Source organism: Dendronephthya gigantea, unplaced genomic scaffold, assembly GCF_004324835.1.
Source record: "Dendronephthya gigantea isolate DGI-Jeju-01 unplaced genomic scaffold, DenGig_1.0 000050F, whole genome shotgun sequence".
Classification (NCBI taxonomy): Eukaryota; Metazoa; Cnidaria; class Anthozoa; order Malacalcyonacea; family Nephtheidae; genus Dendronephthya; species Dendronephthya gigantea.
This window is the reverse complement of record NW_021163060.1, coordinates 489,113-508,521: the sequence shown is the minus strand read 5'-3', so window position 1 is coordinate 508,521 and position 19,409 is coordinate 489,113. Positions and strand designations below refer to the sequence as shown.

Below are 19,409 nucleotides of genomic sequence, written 5' to 3'. Positions count from 1 at the left end.
AACGCCTAAACGTTTTGTAAGTGTTTTTAGCGAGAAAATTTAGTGTATTGATATTCTTTTAGAAATTTTAGTGTTGTGAAACAATCCTTGTTGCTTTTCAACGTCAAAATAGTCATCATACTCGCAAGGAAACTCAATATAAATGACTGAACAGCTTATTAAAGTGTTTTGTTTATTTTGTGTTTAGTATACCAGGGACCGCGGAGCAGGGTGGCTCGCTGGGCTTTAGCCCCACCAATAATTTTTCCGTAATTAAAAGCTTGGTTATATTGTTTAATGTTTGTATATGAGCGCCAAACATTCTGGAAACTTTACATAGGACAAGCATTTGACCATTAAAACAGCGTGGTTATCCATGTCAAAATATTTGACATCATAACTAAAGCATGGTTATATTGTTTAATGTTTGTATATGATCGCCAAACATGCCGGAAACTTTACATAGGACAAGCATTTGACCATTAAAACAGCGTGGTTATCCATGTCAAAATATTTCACATCATAACCAAAGCATGGTTATATTGTTTAATGTTTGTTATGAGCGCCAAACATGCTGGAAACTTTACATACTATCTATTATTTTCCATTAATCCTTAAATTGAGTGGCATTTGCAGCGATTTCAGAGACCTATCATTTCAAAATTTTTCACTCCTAGCAGGCGCGCGGTTCTGAGCCCAAGGAATACGAAAAACGCTCCGCGGTCCCTGTATACGCTGACCATGGTCGAATACGCCATTTTCCGTCGTATATTTGCCATTCACCGGCGAATATATGACCATGGTCGTATTTGCCATTTTCCGGCGAATATATGACCATGGTCGTATATTTGCCATTTTCCGGCGAATATATGACCATGGTCGTATATTTGCCATTTTCCGGCGAATATATGACCATGGTCGTATATTTGCCATTTTCCGGCGAATATATGACCATGGTCGTATATTTGCCATTTTCCGGCGAATATATGACCATGGACCAAGTCCATCGTTTTATTCAACAAGCGAACTAAATGCTTTTAACCTCAATACAACGACACTGTTTACAACTACATATTCAGTGCATAATATTCAAGTTCACTCATTCAAGAGAGTTGTAAGAGTGTTATTTAATTTTGACTTATCCACCGTTTAAGCTAAACGGGCTGGATACAACCAGCCCTTGAAAGCTTTCAAAAGCAAAATAAAGCGAAGCTTTTCACGAACGAGCAGCTGATAATCTATATATATTGTTCGGTTGACGATCTTATTATTAAATTCAATAATGGCCATATTCATTATTGCAAGCTAGCAATACAGAGTTTTGTACAAGTCATAACACAAGCTTTGTAGCTACTATTATTATATTCAATACGTACTGACAGATGAAAAGTTTTAATTAAAATCATTTATATTCTTTAATTAAAACGTGAAATTTATTGTTATTTATGGCAATTAAGCAGTAAATAAGTTATTAACAGGGTTGGGATATCTTTCATAGATTCGTTTAATAAATTAAACGTTAAACAGCTTGTGAATAAAGAGTCTATAAAAATCTAACTGAGTTCAATTGAGTTATTTTACCATGTTGAAATTTGAGCAGCGCTATAGATAAAGAAATGTAACAGATTTTAATGTATACGTTTCAATCTGACGGAGCGAAAAGTGTTCACTGAATATCACGGTTTGTTTCTACTGTGTTCGCGCCATGAAGCGATTCAAGCCTGTCAAAAGATATCAACGGTCCGTAGGAACAACAAGCACACAATGCTCAGCAAACCGTAAAACTCTCGTAGTACTTTTACAACTCCACTTTTTAAGATCATCAAAATGGCAACGAGACGGGCCAACGGCTTGAAAACGGCTAGACTTTTCCTTCTGAAAACTAATTTGCAGTTCAATTGATGGAATAAATAGGTAATAAGTGAGGTGTTTAATACAGTCGCATGCAAGTCAATCGCTAATTAGGCAGCATTTGCCACCTAACTCTTGATTCAAACAAGCGGGATAATCCTAAACAAATTCCTAGTTCGCCCTATGTTCGCTTTTCCTTAAAATCCCAACGAAAAAAAGAATTTTTAACTTAAAATCTCGCTTTGTTATTGTTTTTCTGTCGATATTTTCGCTACTTTGTCGATTTTTTACCCGTTCAACTGACATCATATGTTAAAAATTTCGCTTAGCAATATGAGGTCATCTCGACCACGCGAAGCAATCGGCCATATCTCATCGATAATCACTACTAAATTGAGAAAACTATGGGCATTTTCAAGCTACCCGACAGCCGAGATTAGATTGTGTGCGCTGGGTCAAATTGATGAAGTTTTTACGACGTTTTTGTAGAGAATTTTGAAATGATAAAGCATGTGGAATAGCGGAAGTCATGTGTGCTTGGACGATTGGTCGAACGAGACGTGTGATTTATGTTAATGTACTGTTATGGATTTGCATTTTATACGGTGTTCTTAGCGCAAAAGCGCATAAAAGAAGTGGGACTTTAGGTAGGAATGACACAAGCTTTGTACGCCAAGATGGATTTACACAAAAGAAGCCGAGGTCGGCACAATACGGTGGATTCATACCCAGAATTCAGACTGTTTATCCTAGGCAAAGGGCACCGGTTCGGTTGGCTACAATACCAATTAATGCCGGATATCGTTTGCCGATAACGCAAAGGCTAGCCAACGTAGCTCCCTTGACAAGTTTGCCAGGAATACCACGAACGTATGTGCCGGTTATAAGCACAGTGCCTTCGATTCGGTATCCACTTCTGCGACAAAGTGGATTGACAGGCCAATATGTCGTACCGTATACACTTAAAATGCCGGCTCCAAATTTGCCTGCGGCTGCTCCACAGGTTAACGAAGATTTGGGAAAGCATTATAACGAAAAATACAATACTCTGCCGGCCGCTTCCGAAATTGACTTAGCACAAGATGGCTTGAATATGCCAAGGAAAACTGAGACGAAGAAAGTGGACATTGGCGATGAATTTGATAATTTTTTGGAAAGTTTAGGTAAGGAACGGCTCGGCTAGTTCAAATGCTTGTTTGGTGTTTTTCTTAATGGATATAAAGATTTGGACAAAGGTGTTTTACTTACTCAAATATAATTAACCAGCAAATGTATTGTATACAACCAAAACAATACGAACGTTTAACTAACGGACACAGGTATCATATGCTATTTATAATGACGGAATGTGATTTAAAAATAATTCGCCTTCGGTTTAGTAAATTATCATTTTGATTTTAAATCGCACGCCGATTAGCGGACGATTCAGCCTGGGGTAACACCGCTCAAGCAAAAAAAATAAAGTCAATCCACTACCTAGTCGGTTGAGACACTGCAGTATACATGTTTGCCTTTTATTAAATTGAAAATATTTGGTGAAAAAATTTGAGCGGGCAAACTCAATGCACAGCCATTAAGCTATCAGATCTAGTTCATGCCTTTTTCGTATATTTGAACTGCAAAGACCTTTTAAAAAGATCAAAATATAAAGATGCTTGTGTTAAAAGAATTGTTTTATGCGTGTATATATAAGTGTATTATACTAATTTTTTTTCCATACGGTGTATGAGAGTACTAAATTAAAAAAAGTATTCCCACGTCATCAAATCGCTCATAAAATCAAAGAAAGTGGCGATATTTCCTCACCGATCTCCTTGAAGTTTAAGAACTTAAGTGTTTGATCTGAACAAACAAACATTATTCAATGTACAGGTGGGCTCAGGTAGACTGTTTGTTCAAGGTGTGTGGAAATTTCAGGCGAGATCAGCAAATGGCAAGGTCGTGTTTAGATACAATAAGTCCCGATCAAGCAGCTTCACTTGAACATGAAACGGAAATCAGTCAAATTGCACCATGAAAAATTATCATTCAAAACTAAATCTAGAGTAATGAAAACGAATATCTTCAGGACATGTTCAAACAAGTATTTCTGGTGCAGAATAGAAATTACCTTTGGAAAAATTCATTTCGGATTTACGAAATAGACATTCCTGGCATTCCCTGCACGTCTCTAACGCGTTGAGCCGGCGCGACAGCACAGACTGTTATGCATATAACATATTTCAGAAACTTGCATTAACGTACAACTTATTATGTATTTACCTTCAAAATAGATGGCCCATGTTCCAAACATCCTTGTAAAAATGGCGCGAAATGCCGTATGTCACATGACGGGACGTCGTTTCATTGCATCTGCAAGAGAGGATACAGAGGGAAGACGTGTGAAGGTTGGGATAAATAAGGATAATCCTATTTAGTCGAGACGTATCACGGCTGTTGAGTAATAGCTATGCTACACATGGCAATGTCTGCTGTTAAGCCGGTTTTCCACTAGCGATATTTTTCGCGCGAAGCGACATTTTACTTTTGTTTCAGAGTTCTCAACTGCAACCATCTGGAACAAATTGCTCAAATACAAAGGAATAAAGTCGCTTCGCGCGAAAAATATCGCTAGTGGAAAACCGGCTTTACATTACACTGTTGAAGAATTTGTCTTCTAAAATTGCATTAAAGCTATATTCCTGTGTGTCGAACAATACTATTGCCATTTAATACACTGTACTTATTTTCGATTTAAGCAAATATTTATACGCCAATACGTTGTTTCTTTCTTAAGAAAAAAACGAGTGCTTTCCTAACCCATGTGAAAACAATGGAGAATGTACCCTGACTAGCGAAGGCTTTGAATGTTCGTGTTCAAAAAGATTCAAGGGGAAAAAATGCGAACGTAAGTTGACACTGGAAATTATATTTCCATGTAAACCTTTTGAGCTGGAATGAACGATGTTTACCGACACTCAAGCTTGTGATCATTCAAGAGGACTTTTTACTCTTTTCTTTCAGAGATCAATACATGCGAACCCAATCCGTGTCAACATGATGGCGTTTGCACAGAATTGACAAATGGAGGTTTTGAATGTACTTGTAAGAAAGGTCATTTTGGTGATAAATGTCAAGGTAATTGATGGATATTTTCTTGTCATGAGACGAAATTGAAAATGCTGTGCAGATTTGTCGGAGAAATATGAAGTTTGCAAATGTTTTTTTTTTCATTGTTTCCAGTGAGCAAGCAAGGTTGCAGTCCGAATCCCTGTCGAAACGATGGACAATGTAGGGAAAAGGATAATGGTGGATTTGAATGTATATGTCCTCAGGGATACACGGGGGAAAATTGTGATAGTAAGTTACCGAAATGGATAAATCAGGTTCTTGTAAGGATTAGAGTGTTGGCTGCACTTGAGTAATGGATCACACTTGAGTAATGAAATTTACGCAGTTTTTGATCTCTCACAGGGCCAAACAACAAATGTTTCAACAATCCATGTAAAAATGGTGGATCTTGTATGCAGGCAATGACGAGTACTGGATACGAGTGCGCATGCGCGAGAGGATTCAGAGGAACCAATTGTGAAGGTGAGTTGAATAAAAACAACAAATAATTGTTAGTCTCGTTGGCAAATGATGTTATGATATTGTAATCAAAATTGTTGTTTATTTCTAGACCATTCTGGTTGTGACGTTGCCTCATGTCAAAATGGGGGAACATGTTATGAAACGGAATTTGGTGTCAGGTGTATCTGTAGAAACGGGTACTCTGGGGACAAATGTCAAAGTAAGATTTCTTCACACAGATCTCACTAGAGATTTAGTAAAAACCTAACTGACTTCATAGGATAGCTCTATCAGTTCTAAACTGTTCTTCCTAGAGAAACTCAGATTGTTCTTTATTTCTAGTTCGTAAATTCTGTGAAGCGGATACCTGTCAAAATAATGGGAAATGCATAGAACATGTGCGTGGATTTCGCTGCGTGTGTCCAGAGGGATACAAAGGGAAGATGTGTGATGGTAGGTGTGCAAGTGTGTGCTTCTTTGTACAGAAATGCGACAAGCTTATAACTTTGCCATTGCTTTTGCCCGACTTTAGAAATTGACAACTGCCGTCCCAATCCCTGTCAACATGGAGGACACTGCGAGCAATCGGAAAGCGGTTACTTCTGTAAATGTACAGCACAGTATCACGGTCGAAATTGCGAAGGTGCGTAGGAATAGTTGTTGAAGAATCAGTTGATACTCTAAACTATTCGTAACTCTCGTGTTGCTTCGCGTTTATCTAAAAGATTCACTAATTTCATGTCTGAATTGCCTTGATCTATTTTTCTCTAGTCTCCAATCCCTGTGCTCGGAATCCGTGTAAGAATGGAGGAAAATGCACCAGCGATTTTGATGGCCAGCAGTATCAATGTCAGTGCCCCGAAGGATTTCGTGGTACAAATTGCGAAGGTAGGAGAAAATTAGGGTCACCGCATGAGAGCGTTGCATGGTCTCTTTTATGAGGCTGGGAATATCCGATGATGGTGCATGAAAAAAAGTTGAACTCTTATGGCCATGGTACGTCCAAGAACCATATACGATTCCCATTACTAAACGTTTATGTCGTGTTTTCTTTAGAACGCAATCTTTGCGCGCCAAATCCATGCGAAAACGACGGTGTTTGCCGAAGTGTTGGAAGTGAGTTTGGGAGTGAGTTTTCGTGCGAGTGTCGAAATGGTTTCGGAGGAAAGACTTGCGCAGGTAAACTTCAATCTCAACTTCTTATTTTGACCTCACAGGATGTGTACATACGTGTGCTTTAAATTTCAGAAAAAGATCCGTGTTTAAACAACCCATGTGTGAACGAGGGTGTTTGCTCAAGAGTAGGGAACAATGATTTCACATGTTCTTGTCCAGATGATTACAAAGGTGTTCGTTGTGAAGGTGAGTTTCTTAAGCCTTTATTATCAGCAGGAATAGATTGGGCTTGAAGCTTAGGAATAATTCTTGACTAAAACACAATATGTTGGACCAAATCCATCATTTTGAGGTAGATATCCAAAATATTACATAGATTCCAACTCAACATTTCCTAGTTTTGCCCAGCCTTGAAGAAACTGATTAATGTAGCAGATTTTCTACAACCGATTTGTGAGAGTCAACAATTCATATTTCTTTATCCCAGTTAAGAGACATTGCCGACCTAACCCGTGCTTAAACGATGGCGTTTGCCAGGAAAGCGGAGATGACTTTGTTTGTTCCTGTAAAGAAGGCTTTCGTGGTCAAAGATGTGAAGGTAAGCGATGTTTGTTGTCTTTGGCTGGCGAGTTCTAGTCGTAATAAAACATTTTATCTCTTTTGCTATCAGAACAAGATCAATGCGTCCCTAATCCATGTAAAAATGATGGAAGATGCGTATCTGTCGGTCTGAATGGAAACAGAAGAGCTTTCGTTTGCGAGTGTGCTAACAGCTTCTTCGGGGACACTTGTGAAGGTGCGATATTTTTTAATCCGTAAAACTTAGCATAGAATTCTCTGTAGTTGTTGAACATTGTCCGAAGACTCATGTCTGAGACTCCATCTCTTGATTTTTACGATGCTACTCTTTGTTCCAAAATGTATTCCTCTTCAAATTAAACCATCTTATGGAAATGATGTCTCAAATTCTCTTTCGCAGAACGTAATCCATGTCATCCGAACCCGTGTGGTAACCAGGGGCAATGCACAGAAATAAACGGAGGTTTCACCTGCCAGTGCAAAGCTGGCTACAAAGGCGACCGATGTCGAGGTAAAATCTTGTGATTTTTCTCGCTATAACCTTAATATCTTAACTTCTTGATTATCTGACTGATTCTGCCACTAATTATCTATGCTGATTCAATACAAAAATAAACAGATGTAAACTGTAAGATATTTTTCCCGCCAGAAATCGACAAATGTAATCCTAATCCTTGTCAGCACCAGGGGTCTTGTACCGAGATTATTGGAGGAATGGGATACGCGTGTAAATGCGCTTACGGATACAAGGGGAAAGACTGTGAACGTAAGATACATTCGTGGATAACAGAGGAGATAAAAACAATGACCTGCATTGTACCTAAATAAGATGGCTTTTGTTATCAAAATGTCTCATTTCAGGCCAGGGTTTGATAACAAAAGTTTTGAATAACATTTTTTTCTTGTTTTTGTTGAACAGAAAAGGATTACTGCCATCCTAACCCGTGTGAGCACGAAGGACAGTGTTCTCTTGTTGACAATGAGTCCGGGTATCAATGCAAATGCGCCCCTGGGTACATGGGACTGCGATGCTCAGGTAGATGAAATTGATTATTGATCTATGACAGGTCGGAATTTTTTATAGTAATTGTATTTCATTGTTAAAAACGTATCAAGTAAGTCCCTTTAAGCAAAATCTTGGTTTCTGAGACCATTTTTCATAGATTACTATAATCAAACCGTTTCCACAATAAACCATTCACTATTCATTAAAATTTATATGCCATTTACAGCTTTATTTTTATTCAAATGTTGAACCGATTTTCTTCTTTTCTACACGATAGAATCTAATCCATGCGAGCCAAACCCGTGTCTTCACGACAGTCATTGCATCTTGTTTCCTGGTTTCGGAAAGAACCATGAATGTAATTGTACAATAGGATGGTCAGGAGACACATGTGAGAGTAAGTAATGGTGAAGAATTCTTACAACTGTCTAGCGGGACAGTTAGTCTTTTTATTGAAAGAAAAGCAAATCTATCTGGGGCTGGTTGTATCAAGCCCGTTTAGCTTAAACGGTGGATAAGTCAAAATCAAATAACACTCTTACAACTCTCTTGAATGAGTCAACTTGAATATTATGCACTGAATATGTAGTTGTAAACAGTATCTTTGTATTAAGGTAAAAAACATTTAGTTTGCTTGTTAAATAAAACCACAGACTTGCTTTCTGTTTTGAACTTATCCACCGTTTAAGCTAAACGGGCTTTATACAACCGGCCCCAGAAAGGAAAATCTTCATAGAAAATGTTGAGTTTGACAACAATTTGGCGGACAAGCAATCGTATCCTTGTTCAACAATTGTTATTTTTTGCTTTCACTCAGAGCGTGAGATATGCCGTCCAAACCCTTGTCAGTTTGGTACAAAGTGCATAGAGACTGGTGACGACAGTTACAGTTGCGTGAAGTCAATGTGCCACCCGAATCCCTGTCAGAATTCCGGGAAATGCATCAATGTCAACGAGAACAACTTCCAGTGCGCATGCAATGATGACTACGAGGGGAAAACATGTGAAGGTAAGATTACTGATCTCTATAACACCTATTTAAACCCTATATATCACATGTTGTACATCTTTATCCCCAAACATACTGGCATGTACATCTTTTCCCCACACGAACTGATTTGTACATCTTTATCCCCAAACATACTGACTTGTACATCTTTATCCCCAAACACACTGACCTAACTTCTTCTATAAAAGGTGACGATATGACAACTGACTTTGAGCAGACGACAAAGGACAAAAGCAATCGAGCATCAATCGAACGGCACACGACGACGGATGACGAGCATGCAACGACAAATATCGACAAATTGCTTCGACTTGTAGACACAACATTGGACATTTACAAATCAAAACACCATCAAACAAAAACGGTCAAAAATAACAAAAAGGTGACAAATTTACTAAAAACATTGAAAAACGGAATAACAAACAAACTAACAAACGAACAACAAACGCCACAAAGACTTAATGACGATAAAAAGCCTCCTAAACAGTATCTAATGAACGAACAAAACACAAAACAACAAAACCACATCACAGACAAGAAAACGAACGAAAATGTTCAACAAACGGACGACAACTCGGATATAATGAGGCTTAACGATGATTTAATAAAGTCGCTTAACCCGGATGGCGAAGTAGTTGTTGAAAATTCCAACACGGAACACAAAAACGCAATGACGCAACACGCGGAGACCAACACGAACGTAAACGTTGACGAACCTGAAACGAACGACATAACGAAACTCGATAACGATTTGATAAAATCACTTAACCCTGAAGGCCAAGTCGTTGTCGACAACTCACGACAAACAACGCCACGTCCCGAACTGACTGATAACGAACTTAACACGAAACTAGAAAACGATTTAACAAAACACGTTGCAACAGAACAAAGCGCGCACGATAACGCTGACTCAACTAAACTAAACGAAGACTTGATAAACCTACAAAATTCCCAGAAATATACCCCCGCTTTCTCGAATTTCGAGAATGCCGGTGATGACGAACTACAAAACGACCTAATGTTGAACGTTCAAGCTAAATTAAATGCAACAGACATGGGAGATAGTTTAGTCGAAGGCATACCCGAGGAAGATGCGGTTATCAAAAGTATTAACCCTGCAGGGGGGGTTGTAGTTGATGGTGGAGGTAACCAGCTCGGTCTATTTGTTTACATGACGAATGCACGAGATATTGTATTAGGAAGGACTGGTTTAAGAAGACTGTTTTAAAATACTGAATTGAACAGCTAGGTGGAAAGGCATAAGTACTGCAATCTTGGTTGATTTCCTAAACCACAGAGTCAACCAAGATGGCGCTAATGACAGATGATGACGACATTTGCAAACGATCAAAAACTCAAAGCCCTGTTCAAGACTTAAAAACCCTGTTCAAGACATTCTAGAGTAGCATAATTACTTCCTAAGATTCTTACTTCCCAAAGACATAACGCGTACGTCTACACAATAAACTTACACGGGCTACATTGATTTAAGTGGTTATTCTTCCACTCAATGTCGTTTGCAATTTTCTTTTTTTAGTTCCGCGTAAACATTCACAATTATCCCTGGTTCCCTCGCCTCCACAATCTCCATATCCCCAAAGATTGCCAACCGTCCCTGCTGGTACAGCGCCATCCCTACAGCTGGTAAAAAGTTCGCCACAAGCTGCCACACAACTTGATGCTTCCAACATGAAATCTGACAAACCACCCAGCATCCCAATGTCATGTAAGTGAAGTTGCTAAATTACCGAGCAAAAGTAATACAACTTGTTGTAGAATTTTTGCGTGAACAAAGTTGAGGGAAGTTTGGCAACAGAGATCAATTTTGTTTTCTTCCTTAGCAATCGCGAGCTGTTCTCCATTTCTGTGTCAAAACGAGGGCGTTTGTATCCAAGAAGCTGGCAGGCCGATCAGGTGCCGATGTCCTCCGATGTACACGGGGGAGACATGCGCAGTGGACAAGTGTCACGACAACCCTTGTAAGAATGACGGCGTCTGTTTGCCCGTTAAAAGACAACCTGGTTTCGTCTGCAAGTGCAAAGATGGGTTAACAGGACCGCTTTGTGACAGTATGTGATGATTTCTGGGAACTTAAAGTGCAACGTTCCATGTATCCATAGCTGGGTTTTTGAAATTAAGCATTGTGTTTCATCTCATCTCTTGTAGGTAGACCATGCGAACCCAATCCATGTAAAAACAACGGTAAATGTGTCATGTTCTACAGTGTTTACCTTTGCAAGTGTAAGACTGGATTCAGAGGAAAGTTATGTGAGGGTGAGTGGTAAACAATAAAAATATGTGTCATCATGTTTTCCTTTTTTCTTTTCACCTGCGAAACCGACAGAAAATGGCGAATTCGATTCGAAAATGGTCGGTAGGAGATTTGCATGTACTTGAAACGCTCATCTATTGATCGTTCAAATTTTGAACAGAATTTGAAGACGGGCGAATTTAAAAACGCTTCGAAACTTTTTTCTTTGAAAATAGCCGTAGTTCTCAGCCAAACTATTTAATTTCACCATAGACGGCTTCGAAGTCCCAGAAAGCGACAATGAGGAACAAATACCAACGAACAACTTGAACGACGCAACGAATAGTGACAATGACTTACAACAACACACAGAAACACAAGACAACTCATTGTTTCCAGGCCAAACAACGCCTAAACTATCCGATGAAGCCTACCTTCATTTACCAAACCAAAACATGCTCAAAACTGAGGAGAACGAACTCCCAATAACAAGCAATGAAGCGACTTTAAATCTCAAATCCAAGCAGTGATCTAGCCGCACTCGCTCCCAGTTCACCAGATGTAACTAACCAGTTCGCAGAGCTCAGCAGTGCGACTGAGACAAACCCAAACATGTATAACTCGTTAGGTAAGAAAATTCGGCACCCAGGGATGAAACAGTCTTGTTATTGTAGTTCTGCATTGAAACAAACCACTGATCTTTTAGAAACAAATGATGGACGAGTTGTCGCCGGTACAGAGGCCCCAAAGAAATTGGAACCTGCTCAATCAATGATCTTGAAGACATCCCAAGGTAAATTATATTTTCAAACTGAATTTCTTTGTATAAAAAGTTTGGTTGCTCGAAGTTTTAGTGATTGAATTTCTAGTCCTCTTAAATTTGATTAAAGTTGTCTTTTGTTATTTTCAGCGGTGTCTCCGTGTAGTCCCAGTCCTTGCAAGAATAGCGCGCAGTGTTTGGAGACCTCAGACGGGGAATATGAATGTATTTGCACGAGAGACTTCTCTGGTCCTCGATGCGAAGGTAGCATTAGCAACCATAACACTCCGCTCAAAATTTACTTGACAAGTTTGCGAGTCCTTCACGACACAGAGTCGATAAAATCTTCTCAAATAGTCTAAAATAGATGCATAAACGAGAGCAAATTCACGTTTTTTTGAAACTGTTTTTAAATGGCACTTCAAACAGAACTTCATCACAACAACAGTAGCCGAAAAAACAAAACTTTAAACGGCCGAAAACGACACCATTTACCCTTGAACTAAAAGCAATCATTTGCAAATGAACTTAAAGCAATCATTTGTACATTTGTACATTTGTGCATTTGTACTTCAACTAAAAGCAATCTTTCTTTCAGAAAAAGGTCAATTTAAATATTCCTCCGCTCCGAAGTTCTTTCCCGGACGCAATGGTAAGAACTGAAAATTACTCCGAAAATCAGCTGTAATAGCAAAACGCCAAGAATCATAGCTCAAGAGAAAGTTGATACCAAACCGTAATTTAACTTTTATCAAACGTTTTACAGAAGAATGCGAGCATTGTGACAGAAATGCCAGATGCGTTAACGGGCACTGCATTTGTAAGAACAAATATGTCGGTGATGGATTGGAATGCTGGGGTAAGAGTCGAAAAATGATAGCCCAGAGATTGTGGGAATCCACCGACGGTCAAGATTCTAAATACCTTAATATTTGTTGATACAGAACGAACTGAGAAAGATGATAACTGGAATTGTCAAGTCAACCCATGCAAGAACGGTGGGACTTGCAAAGAAGGCCGATCAGGTTGTGTTTGTCGTCTTGGCTTTTCCGGGGATTACTGTGAAGGTAGGAAAAGATTTTTTTATATTTGATGTTTGGAATTAAAGGATTTGGTCTATGTTTACCACATCTGCTTCTCGTGGTAATAACCAGCTTGGGAAAATGATTAAGCATAACGGTAAACTAAATGATTAAGCATAACGGTAAACCAAATGATTAAGCATAACGGTAAACCAAATGATTAAGCATAACGGTAAACCAAATGATTAAGCATAACGGTAAACCAAATGATTAAGCATAACGGTAAACCAAATGATTAAGCATAACGGCAGTTGAGAATTCTACTGTTGAATGATACCAGTCTTTCTTTTCACGTAGAGTATAGCCCACCAGTGGTTCATTTGACCTTTGATCGACTCGAGGATGGAGAAAGGGTTAGGGACATGAGCGGTAATGGAAATGACGGTCTGATAAACCAAGGTTTCCAGATTACACCTGGAGCAGGCAAATGTGACAACGCTGGAAATTTGAATGGTGGGTGTAGAGTTTATCGTAGGAATATTGCTGTGTCATGTTTACAATTGACCTTTTCCGTAAATATTTCACCTTGTATTTTTCATCTGATAGGAGGAGATATCATTTTCGATGGCGAAAACTTCAGGGGAATACCAAGAAAGGCGATCACGATAGCTGTGTGGGTCAAACTCTCAACAGCCTTAGGAATTCAATCCATTTTCGATACGGTTGGAAGCCATTCGCGGCACAAAGACGGTCAATATCATTTTGAAATTGACAACGGAAGAGTGAGATGGTTTCATCGAAACGAGGATGGTAAAACTGTCTTCAGCGCGGTCACTGATGACATCGTGGTGCGCGAAGGGAACTGGAATCTAATCACGGGAACCTATAGTGTTGACCGGAACCGAGCTAGGGTGAGTAACACGCCTGTGTGGTCGCTATGGTGATGACGACCCTTGTCATTATAAGCTTTTATTTATCCAAGTAGTATAACCGTTTTGTCAACTAGTGATAAGGTACATTTAGGAAATGTAGAAACCCTCACAAAGTTTACTACATCTCAGATAGAAAACTACAATTTATATCAATGCATATCGTGAATATTTAAAGATTTACGTCAATGGTGATATGAAAAAGGAAACGAACGGAAAGAAAATGTCGCTCTCTGGAGACTGGGGATTCAAAGCAGGAATAGGTAAGATTGTAGAAAAGTATTCAAAGCCATCGTGCAAGAGACCAGTAGGCCAAGGAGGAACATCACATGGTTAAAAGTTTCTATGATACCATTTAGTAAACCAATTCTAAGTTCTTAAAAGCGGTATAAAATAGTGCATGCTTGCTAAAGAATTCACCTTGGAATTCTCACAGCTTTCATATTGAATGCAAGAATAGATTCGTACTACCAACGCAAAGAGTCTGATTATGAAGCAGCCAAACACTATAAACACGTTTACTAAACATGCTACTTTTATAATCGAATTCTTGATTCGTAACAGCAACACTGCCTGAACTGGATGTACCCGACAAAGACGAACTACAAGACGACGATGACGACACAACAACTAACAACAACAATTACTACAGAAACAATATTATTACACATAAACCAAGCTTTAGCAACAATGACATGCTAAGCGATATGTTGTCACGAAGAGACAAACAATTTAACAAGATCAAATACGACAACGACATTATCACCGACAACAACAACAACGACGAAAACCTTAACAACAACAAAGGTTTTATAGAAAAAATACTAAACAAAGACAAGGAAAATTTAAATGATATTCCCAAAAGCGACGACGTTGATGAATTCGTAAACAACAAAGTTTTAAACGATTTACAAAACGATAACAACTTTGATATGATAGAAGACAATGACAACGACTTGAAAAAGAACAAAAAAAACGAAAATAAATTTGACTTTTTGATGCTAAACGAAAAACGTTTTCGAAGAGATGGTAAGACCTTGCTTGTGACTTGTGATGTCTAACTAAAAAACTTTATCCCAGAAGCTTGAGTCGTAATTACCTTACGTAATTACCTTTTTCTTCTACAGGTAAACACGAACATCCCTATGGTGCTCGTGTGCTGCGAGGAATGGTGGACGAGTTTTCTATCTTTCCCTCGGAGTTATCTCGACTACAAATCCTAGTGTTAAAGACACATTGTAAAGTTTACTACAGTAAGTGGCGAAATTGTACACTTGTGTTTATGTAGACTTGAAAATAACGTTAGTTTAATGTTCAATGGGCAATCCTAATAGCAAGTCTAGCTGCAAAGTCTTTGAGCTTTGTATTACATGCCTGATGGCTTGTATTGTGCTGGATTAGCTCTATCATATAAAAATGAAACCCACAAAAGATCAAGTTTTAATATTCATTGTCACCAGAAAAGCAAATAAACGGATCAAAAGTTCCACCATTAATCTCTAGTGGTAAATTACAATAAAATCTTGATTGACAAATTTGTTGAATTTCAGACAAATACGTCAAGAAACCATCAACACAAAGCAAAGAAAGTTACTCAGAAATTAAAGCGAATTCGTTGCCATCTTACAATCAGCAGGCAATGCCTTACCCTGGGCAACAATATCAACCTCAAGCAAGCTACAACCAAGCCCCTTCAGTATCAAGCAATTACCCTAACTACCAATCAGGGTCTAACCAAAAAGGCTACTATGGTAATTATGGATACCAGCCGGCCACCACTGGGGGACAGACGGGATATCAGAGATCACAAGGATACAAACGGCCAAGTCTATCAAAAGGTCCTACTAGTTCACCCACATATGCACCTCGTGTACTAGAACCACCCTCGTACGTACCAAAATCTCCCTCATATGTACCACAAAGACCCGCAAATGCACAAGGTACCGCTAGATGGGGAATTCCAGAGAGAGCATACCAAATCCCAAACGTACCCTCAAGTACTGTAAGGTACCCATATACCCCGACTTATAAAGCATCCGATGGATATACAGGATATCCAAAGTCGTATACCCCTCAAGGTCTTGCAGTGAAGCAAGCATATAACCCTCAATGGTCTGCCAAAAGGCAGGATCAATTCGGGTACCCAAGGACACAGACACCTGGTTCCCCTGTTAGCTATAGAGGATCTACTAATACTCCTCAATATCAACCAAGCGTCAGGAGTTACAATGGATATCGGGTTACCCAAGCTGGAAGAATGTCACAATTACCCCAGAATACACAAAACATGGTCTACCCTCAAGGATCTAGGGAAGCATACAATTCCATGCCATCCAGGCAAACAAATTCGGACACACAAAGCAATAGGTATGTACCAATGAATGTACCAAAATATAACACAAACCAATACGCAAGAAATATCCCGAACGGGCAATATCAAATCGTATCACCCACTAGCGGTCAGCAGAGGGTGCAATACGGACAGCAAGATAACCAATATTCAGGTGGAACTAAAAGTTTTATAGCTCAGAGCCCATCGTGGCAAACTGACGTGCCAAAGCAGATGACGTCATCTGGTGACGTCACAAGCATGACGTATGCGAATGATATGCCACAAGCACAAACTGCGTACACACGAAATAACGTTTATGCTAATGCAGAAAATTATGGCGCAAATACTCAGAACAATCCTGCATCGTATGCTGCAGCTACACGAAGTATCACCCCTCAATACGGACCAAATTATGCCTACTCAGCGGGCTTGTCTTTTGATCAAAATTCCGTACGGGGAAATATACCTCGGCCAACCTCTTCCACGCCGAAGTCATACGTGACAAAAAAGCCGCAAAATCAGCAAAATTTGCGGACTTTGAAAGGCCAAAATATTGGACCTTCAGAAAGTAAAAAAAAACTATCAAGAATAAATACTCTTGATGAACACGGGCAGTATCCTTCAGATGTGAAGAGATATAAACCTTTCTCTCAATTAAATGGGAGAAAATTAGGCCCTGCTCAGGGGAATGCCCAGAGTAACCGCTGGTCAGCAAGATCGCGCACCCCATGGGCTTCCGTGAGAGCTACCAAAATGGGATCCGGTACCGGTGGAATCCAGGGGGGGAAACCTGAGGGGACGTGGAATTCTGGAACCTTTGCCAAGGTAGACGATACGGTAATGTATAAAAATGACGTAAATAAACTGACGTCACAAACGACTGCGACCGCAACGAACGACGGGAAGAAGTTGGATACTAAAATTGACATGGACAATGTTGTAGAAAAAGCATTTTCTGACTTTTTGAATACACGTTTTCTACGTAAAAAGGAACGTAAAAAACGGTCACAAGTTGACAAAACGTAACTGAAACAAACTATGCAAAGGTGAGAACGAAACACGCAACGTGGATGCCAAGCACGGGAACGAGAAAACGAAACACGAGAACGTGAAAACGTTACGGACAAAGACGAGCACATGTAGCTGTTATGAACAAAACAGGAGAAACGAACTGTTACGTTTTTTAAAATATGTGAGCATTGTAATACGAAGCCTACACCAAGTACGCATGAAAACAGCTCAAGGGATATTCTTGACAAATCCCAAAAACTATTTTATACAAAAACAAGCAAAATAGAGAAAAAACTTTTATACCTTTTTTATAGCAAAAATGACAGCCGATAGGACACTAAGTTTTTTTTAAAAGAGTGCTTTTTATAGACGGCTGTAAATAATGAGGATTGTGGATTTGTAGAAATTTAGAAAAGAATAAATACAGTGCATAACACGATAACATGTTTTCAACAACACCTAATGATGATATAAATAGAAGCCGTATTAATATGGCAGGAATTAATTTCCTATTCATTTCATATGCTATAACTTTGACACTTAATATGTATGTACTTTGCGACAACGCACACAATCGTTATAACGCAACAACTTAATGGGACAACGACAACCGCGTGAGATGACGGACGTAACTTGGTAAGCGACATCATTGTTTATTGCTCACTTAGTTTGACCCATTTCGAGAACAATCTCATTTCAAGCAAATGTTTTTCAGAAGCTCGATATTCACCCAGATTCTCTGCAAAGCAAAGTATAACTACATTGTACCGCTTCACAAAAACCCACTGTCAAAAAGTACATGAAATTGAAGAATCTAATCTTGCTAACACTTTCATTTGTTCAATAACTGATGAGAATGGTTGTCAGCAAAGAATGTTTCTATGTTGACGCATATAAATTCTTGAAATGAGATCTAAAGTTTGCTAACATGAAAAATGAACGAGCAGCTAGTATACAAAAGAAATATGATCAAATATCTGACTACATTTACTTGTATACGTACTGATTTCGTGGTGTGATCAGTGACACCACTAAATGTGCTTTCTAGTCATATACCCAGTTAGGTTGGCCGCGTCAAAGATTCAGAATATCACCAATCTATGCTCGAGTGCAGCCCAGGAGACAGCAGGCTCGAACGCAAGATCCATATCGTCGACAAAACGTTCATGGAACTGCGCAAAATCTAGCAATGGTGGATCCAAATGTTTACAAGAGAATAGAAATAGCTTCCAGGCAGTCAAAAGTAAACTTCCGGTTTCCTCGAAAGGATAAAGCGACCTGATGTCGAGGTATTCCGGAAGTAAAGTTGCAATTGAAGTATATTAGAACGAAAAATGTTAAAGCTTGCATATACAAGACCCGTTATTCTCATTGCTGGAAAGAGTTTTTGGGCATCAATATTCACTCTAAGAATACCATTATAAAGAACTATGAAGATCGTTGATATGGCATAATTCTTTGTAATTATTTTTCGCGTAATTTTCCAAGCTGTTTCAATGCTTTTCTAGACTGAATTTCACGATGCTGTCAGCAGTTCGCTATGGAATGAGCTCAAGAACTCGATATGGCCGAGATAAAACTTTCCCCGAAGCGCAAAATTCGTGTCAACGATGCTTCTGGCCCAGCTGACCACACCGAATTCGTACTTTCCGTGCAAAATTATTTACGCCGACGCGCAAGAGGATTGCAAAACCAAGTGTCAAACTTCGGTCGGATTTGGATGCAACGTATCACGCAATATTGTTAAATTCTGCACCGAAAAATAATTTAGCGCATCATGTAAACGACTAATATCTACTAAAACGTTATTAAGCTAACCTTGATTAACCCATGATGAACTTCATCAAATGAAGCGCGTGAAATTTGTATAAATTGAAGTTTTATAAAAATATGCTAACATATCTTGTATTGTTTCGTTTTCTGTTGTTTTGAAATATACGCAAACTATTGAGGAGCAAGCTTTCCTAAGTTCTACACCTTGAAAAGGCCACAATTTTGCATGAAGTGCATTC

The 19,409-nt window shown here is 39.0% G+C and overlaps 1 protein-coding gene across 3 annotated transcripts; it reads left to right on the top strand.

The window, feature by feature from the left end:
• Positions 1–2,179: 2,179 nt before the first annotated feature.
• On the top strand, positions 2,180–19,289 carry LOC114528425. 3 transcript variants are annotated; one of them, XM_028550047.1, is made up of 36 exons: positions 2,180–2,993; positions 4,104–4,217; positions 4,607–4,717; positions 4,834–4,947; positions 5,053–5,169; positions 5,284–5,403; positions 5,492–5,602; positions 5,725–5,835; positions 5,915–6,025; positions 6,154–6,270; positions 6,439–6,561; positions 6,631–6,744; positions 6,986–7,096; positions 7,169–7,294; positions 7,478–7,588; positions 7,727–7,843; positions 7,997–8,113; positions 8,361–8,480; positions 8,901–9,092; positions 9,281–10,237; positions 10,630–10,818; positions 10,934–11,161; positions 11,259–11,366; positions 12,050–12,136; positions 12,254–12,367; positions 12,702–12,755; positions 12,870–12,962; positions 13,048–13,170; positions 13,483–13,638; positions 13,732–14,036; positions 14,233–14,317; positions 14,619–15,083; positions 15,182–15,307; positions 15,605–17,211; positions 18,446–18,686; positions 18,906–19,289. In XM_028550047.1, the coding sequence occupies exons 1-35, from the start codon at positions 2,360–2,362 to the stop codon at positions 18,677–18,679; spliced, it is 7,722 nt and encodes a 2,573-aa protein (XP_028405848.1). In that variant the 5' UTR covers positions 2,180–2,359; the 3' UTR covers positions 18,680–18,686; positions 18,906–19,289. The 3 variants fall into 3 exon arrangements, with proteins under 3 accessions (XP_028405848.1, XP_028405850.1, XP_028405849.1); XM_028550049.1 differs by lacking the exon at positions 9,281–10,237; XM_028550048.1 differs by lacking the exon at positions 14,619–15,083.
• The last annotated feature ends 120 nt before the right edge of the window (positions 19,290–19,409 follow it).

Bases quoted from the DNA above. Each gene is read 5' to 3' on its own strand.
- LOC114528425 (XM_028550047.1), top strand. From the start codon at position 2,360: ATGTGTGCTTGGACGATTGGTCGAACGAGACGTGTGATTTATGTTAAT. The intron at 4,948-5,052 runs GTAATTGATGGA...CATTGTTTCCAG, and splicing joins TTTTGGTGATAAATGTCAAG to TGAGCAAGCAAGGTTGCAGT. The intron at 12,963-13,047 runs GTAAGAGTCGAA...TTGTTGATACAG, and splicing joins TGATGGATTGGAATGCTGGG to AACGAACTGAGAAAGATGAT.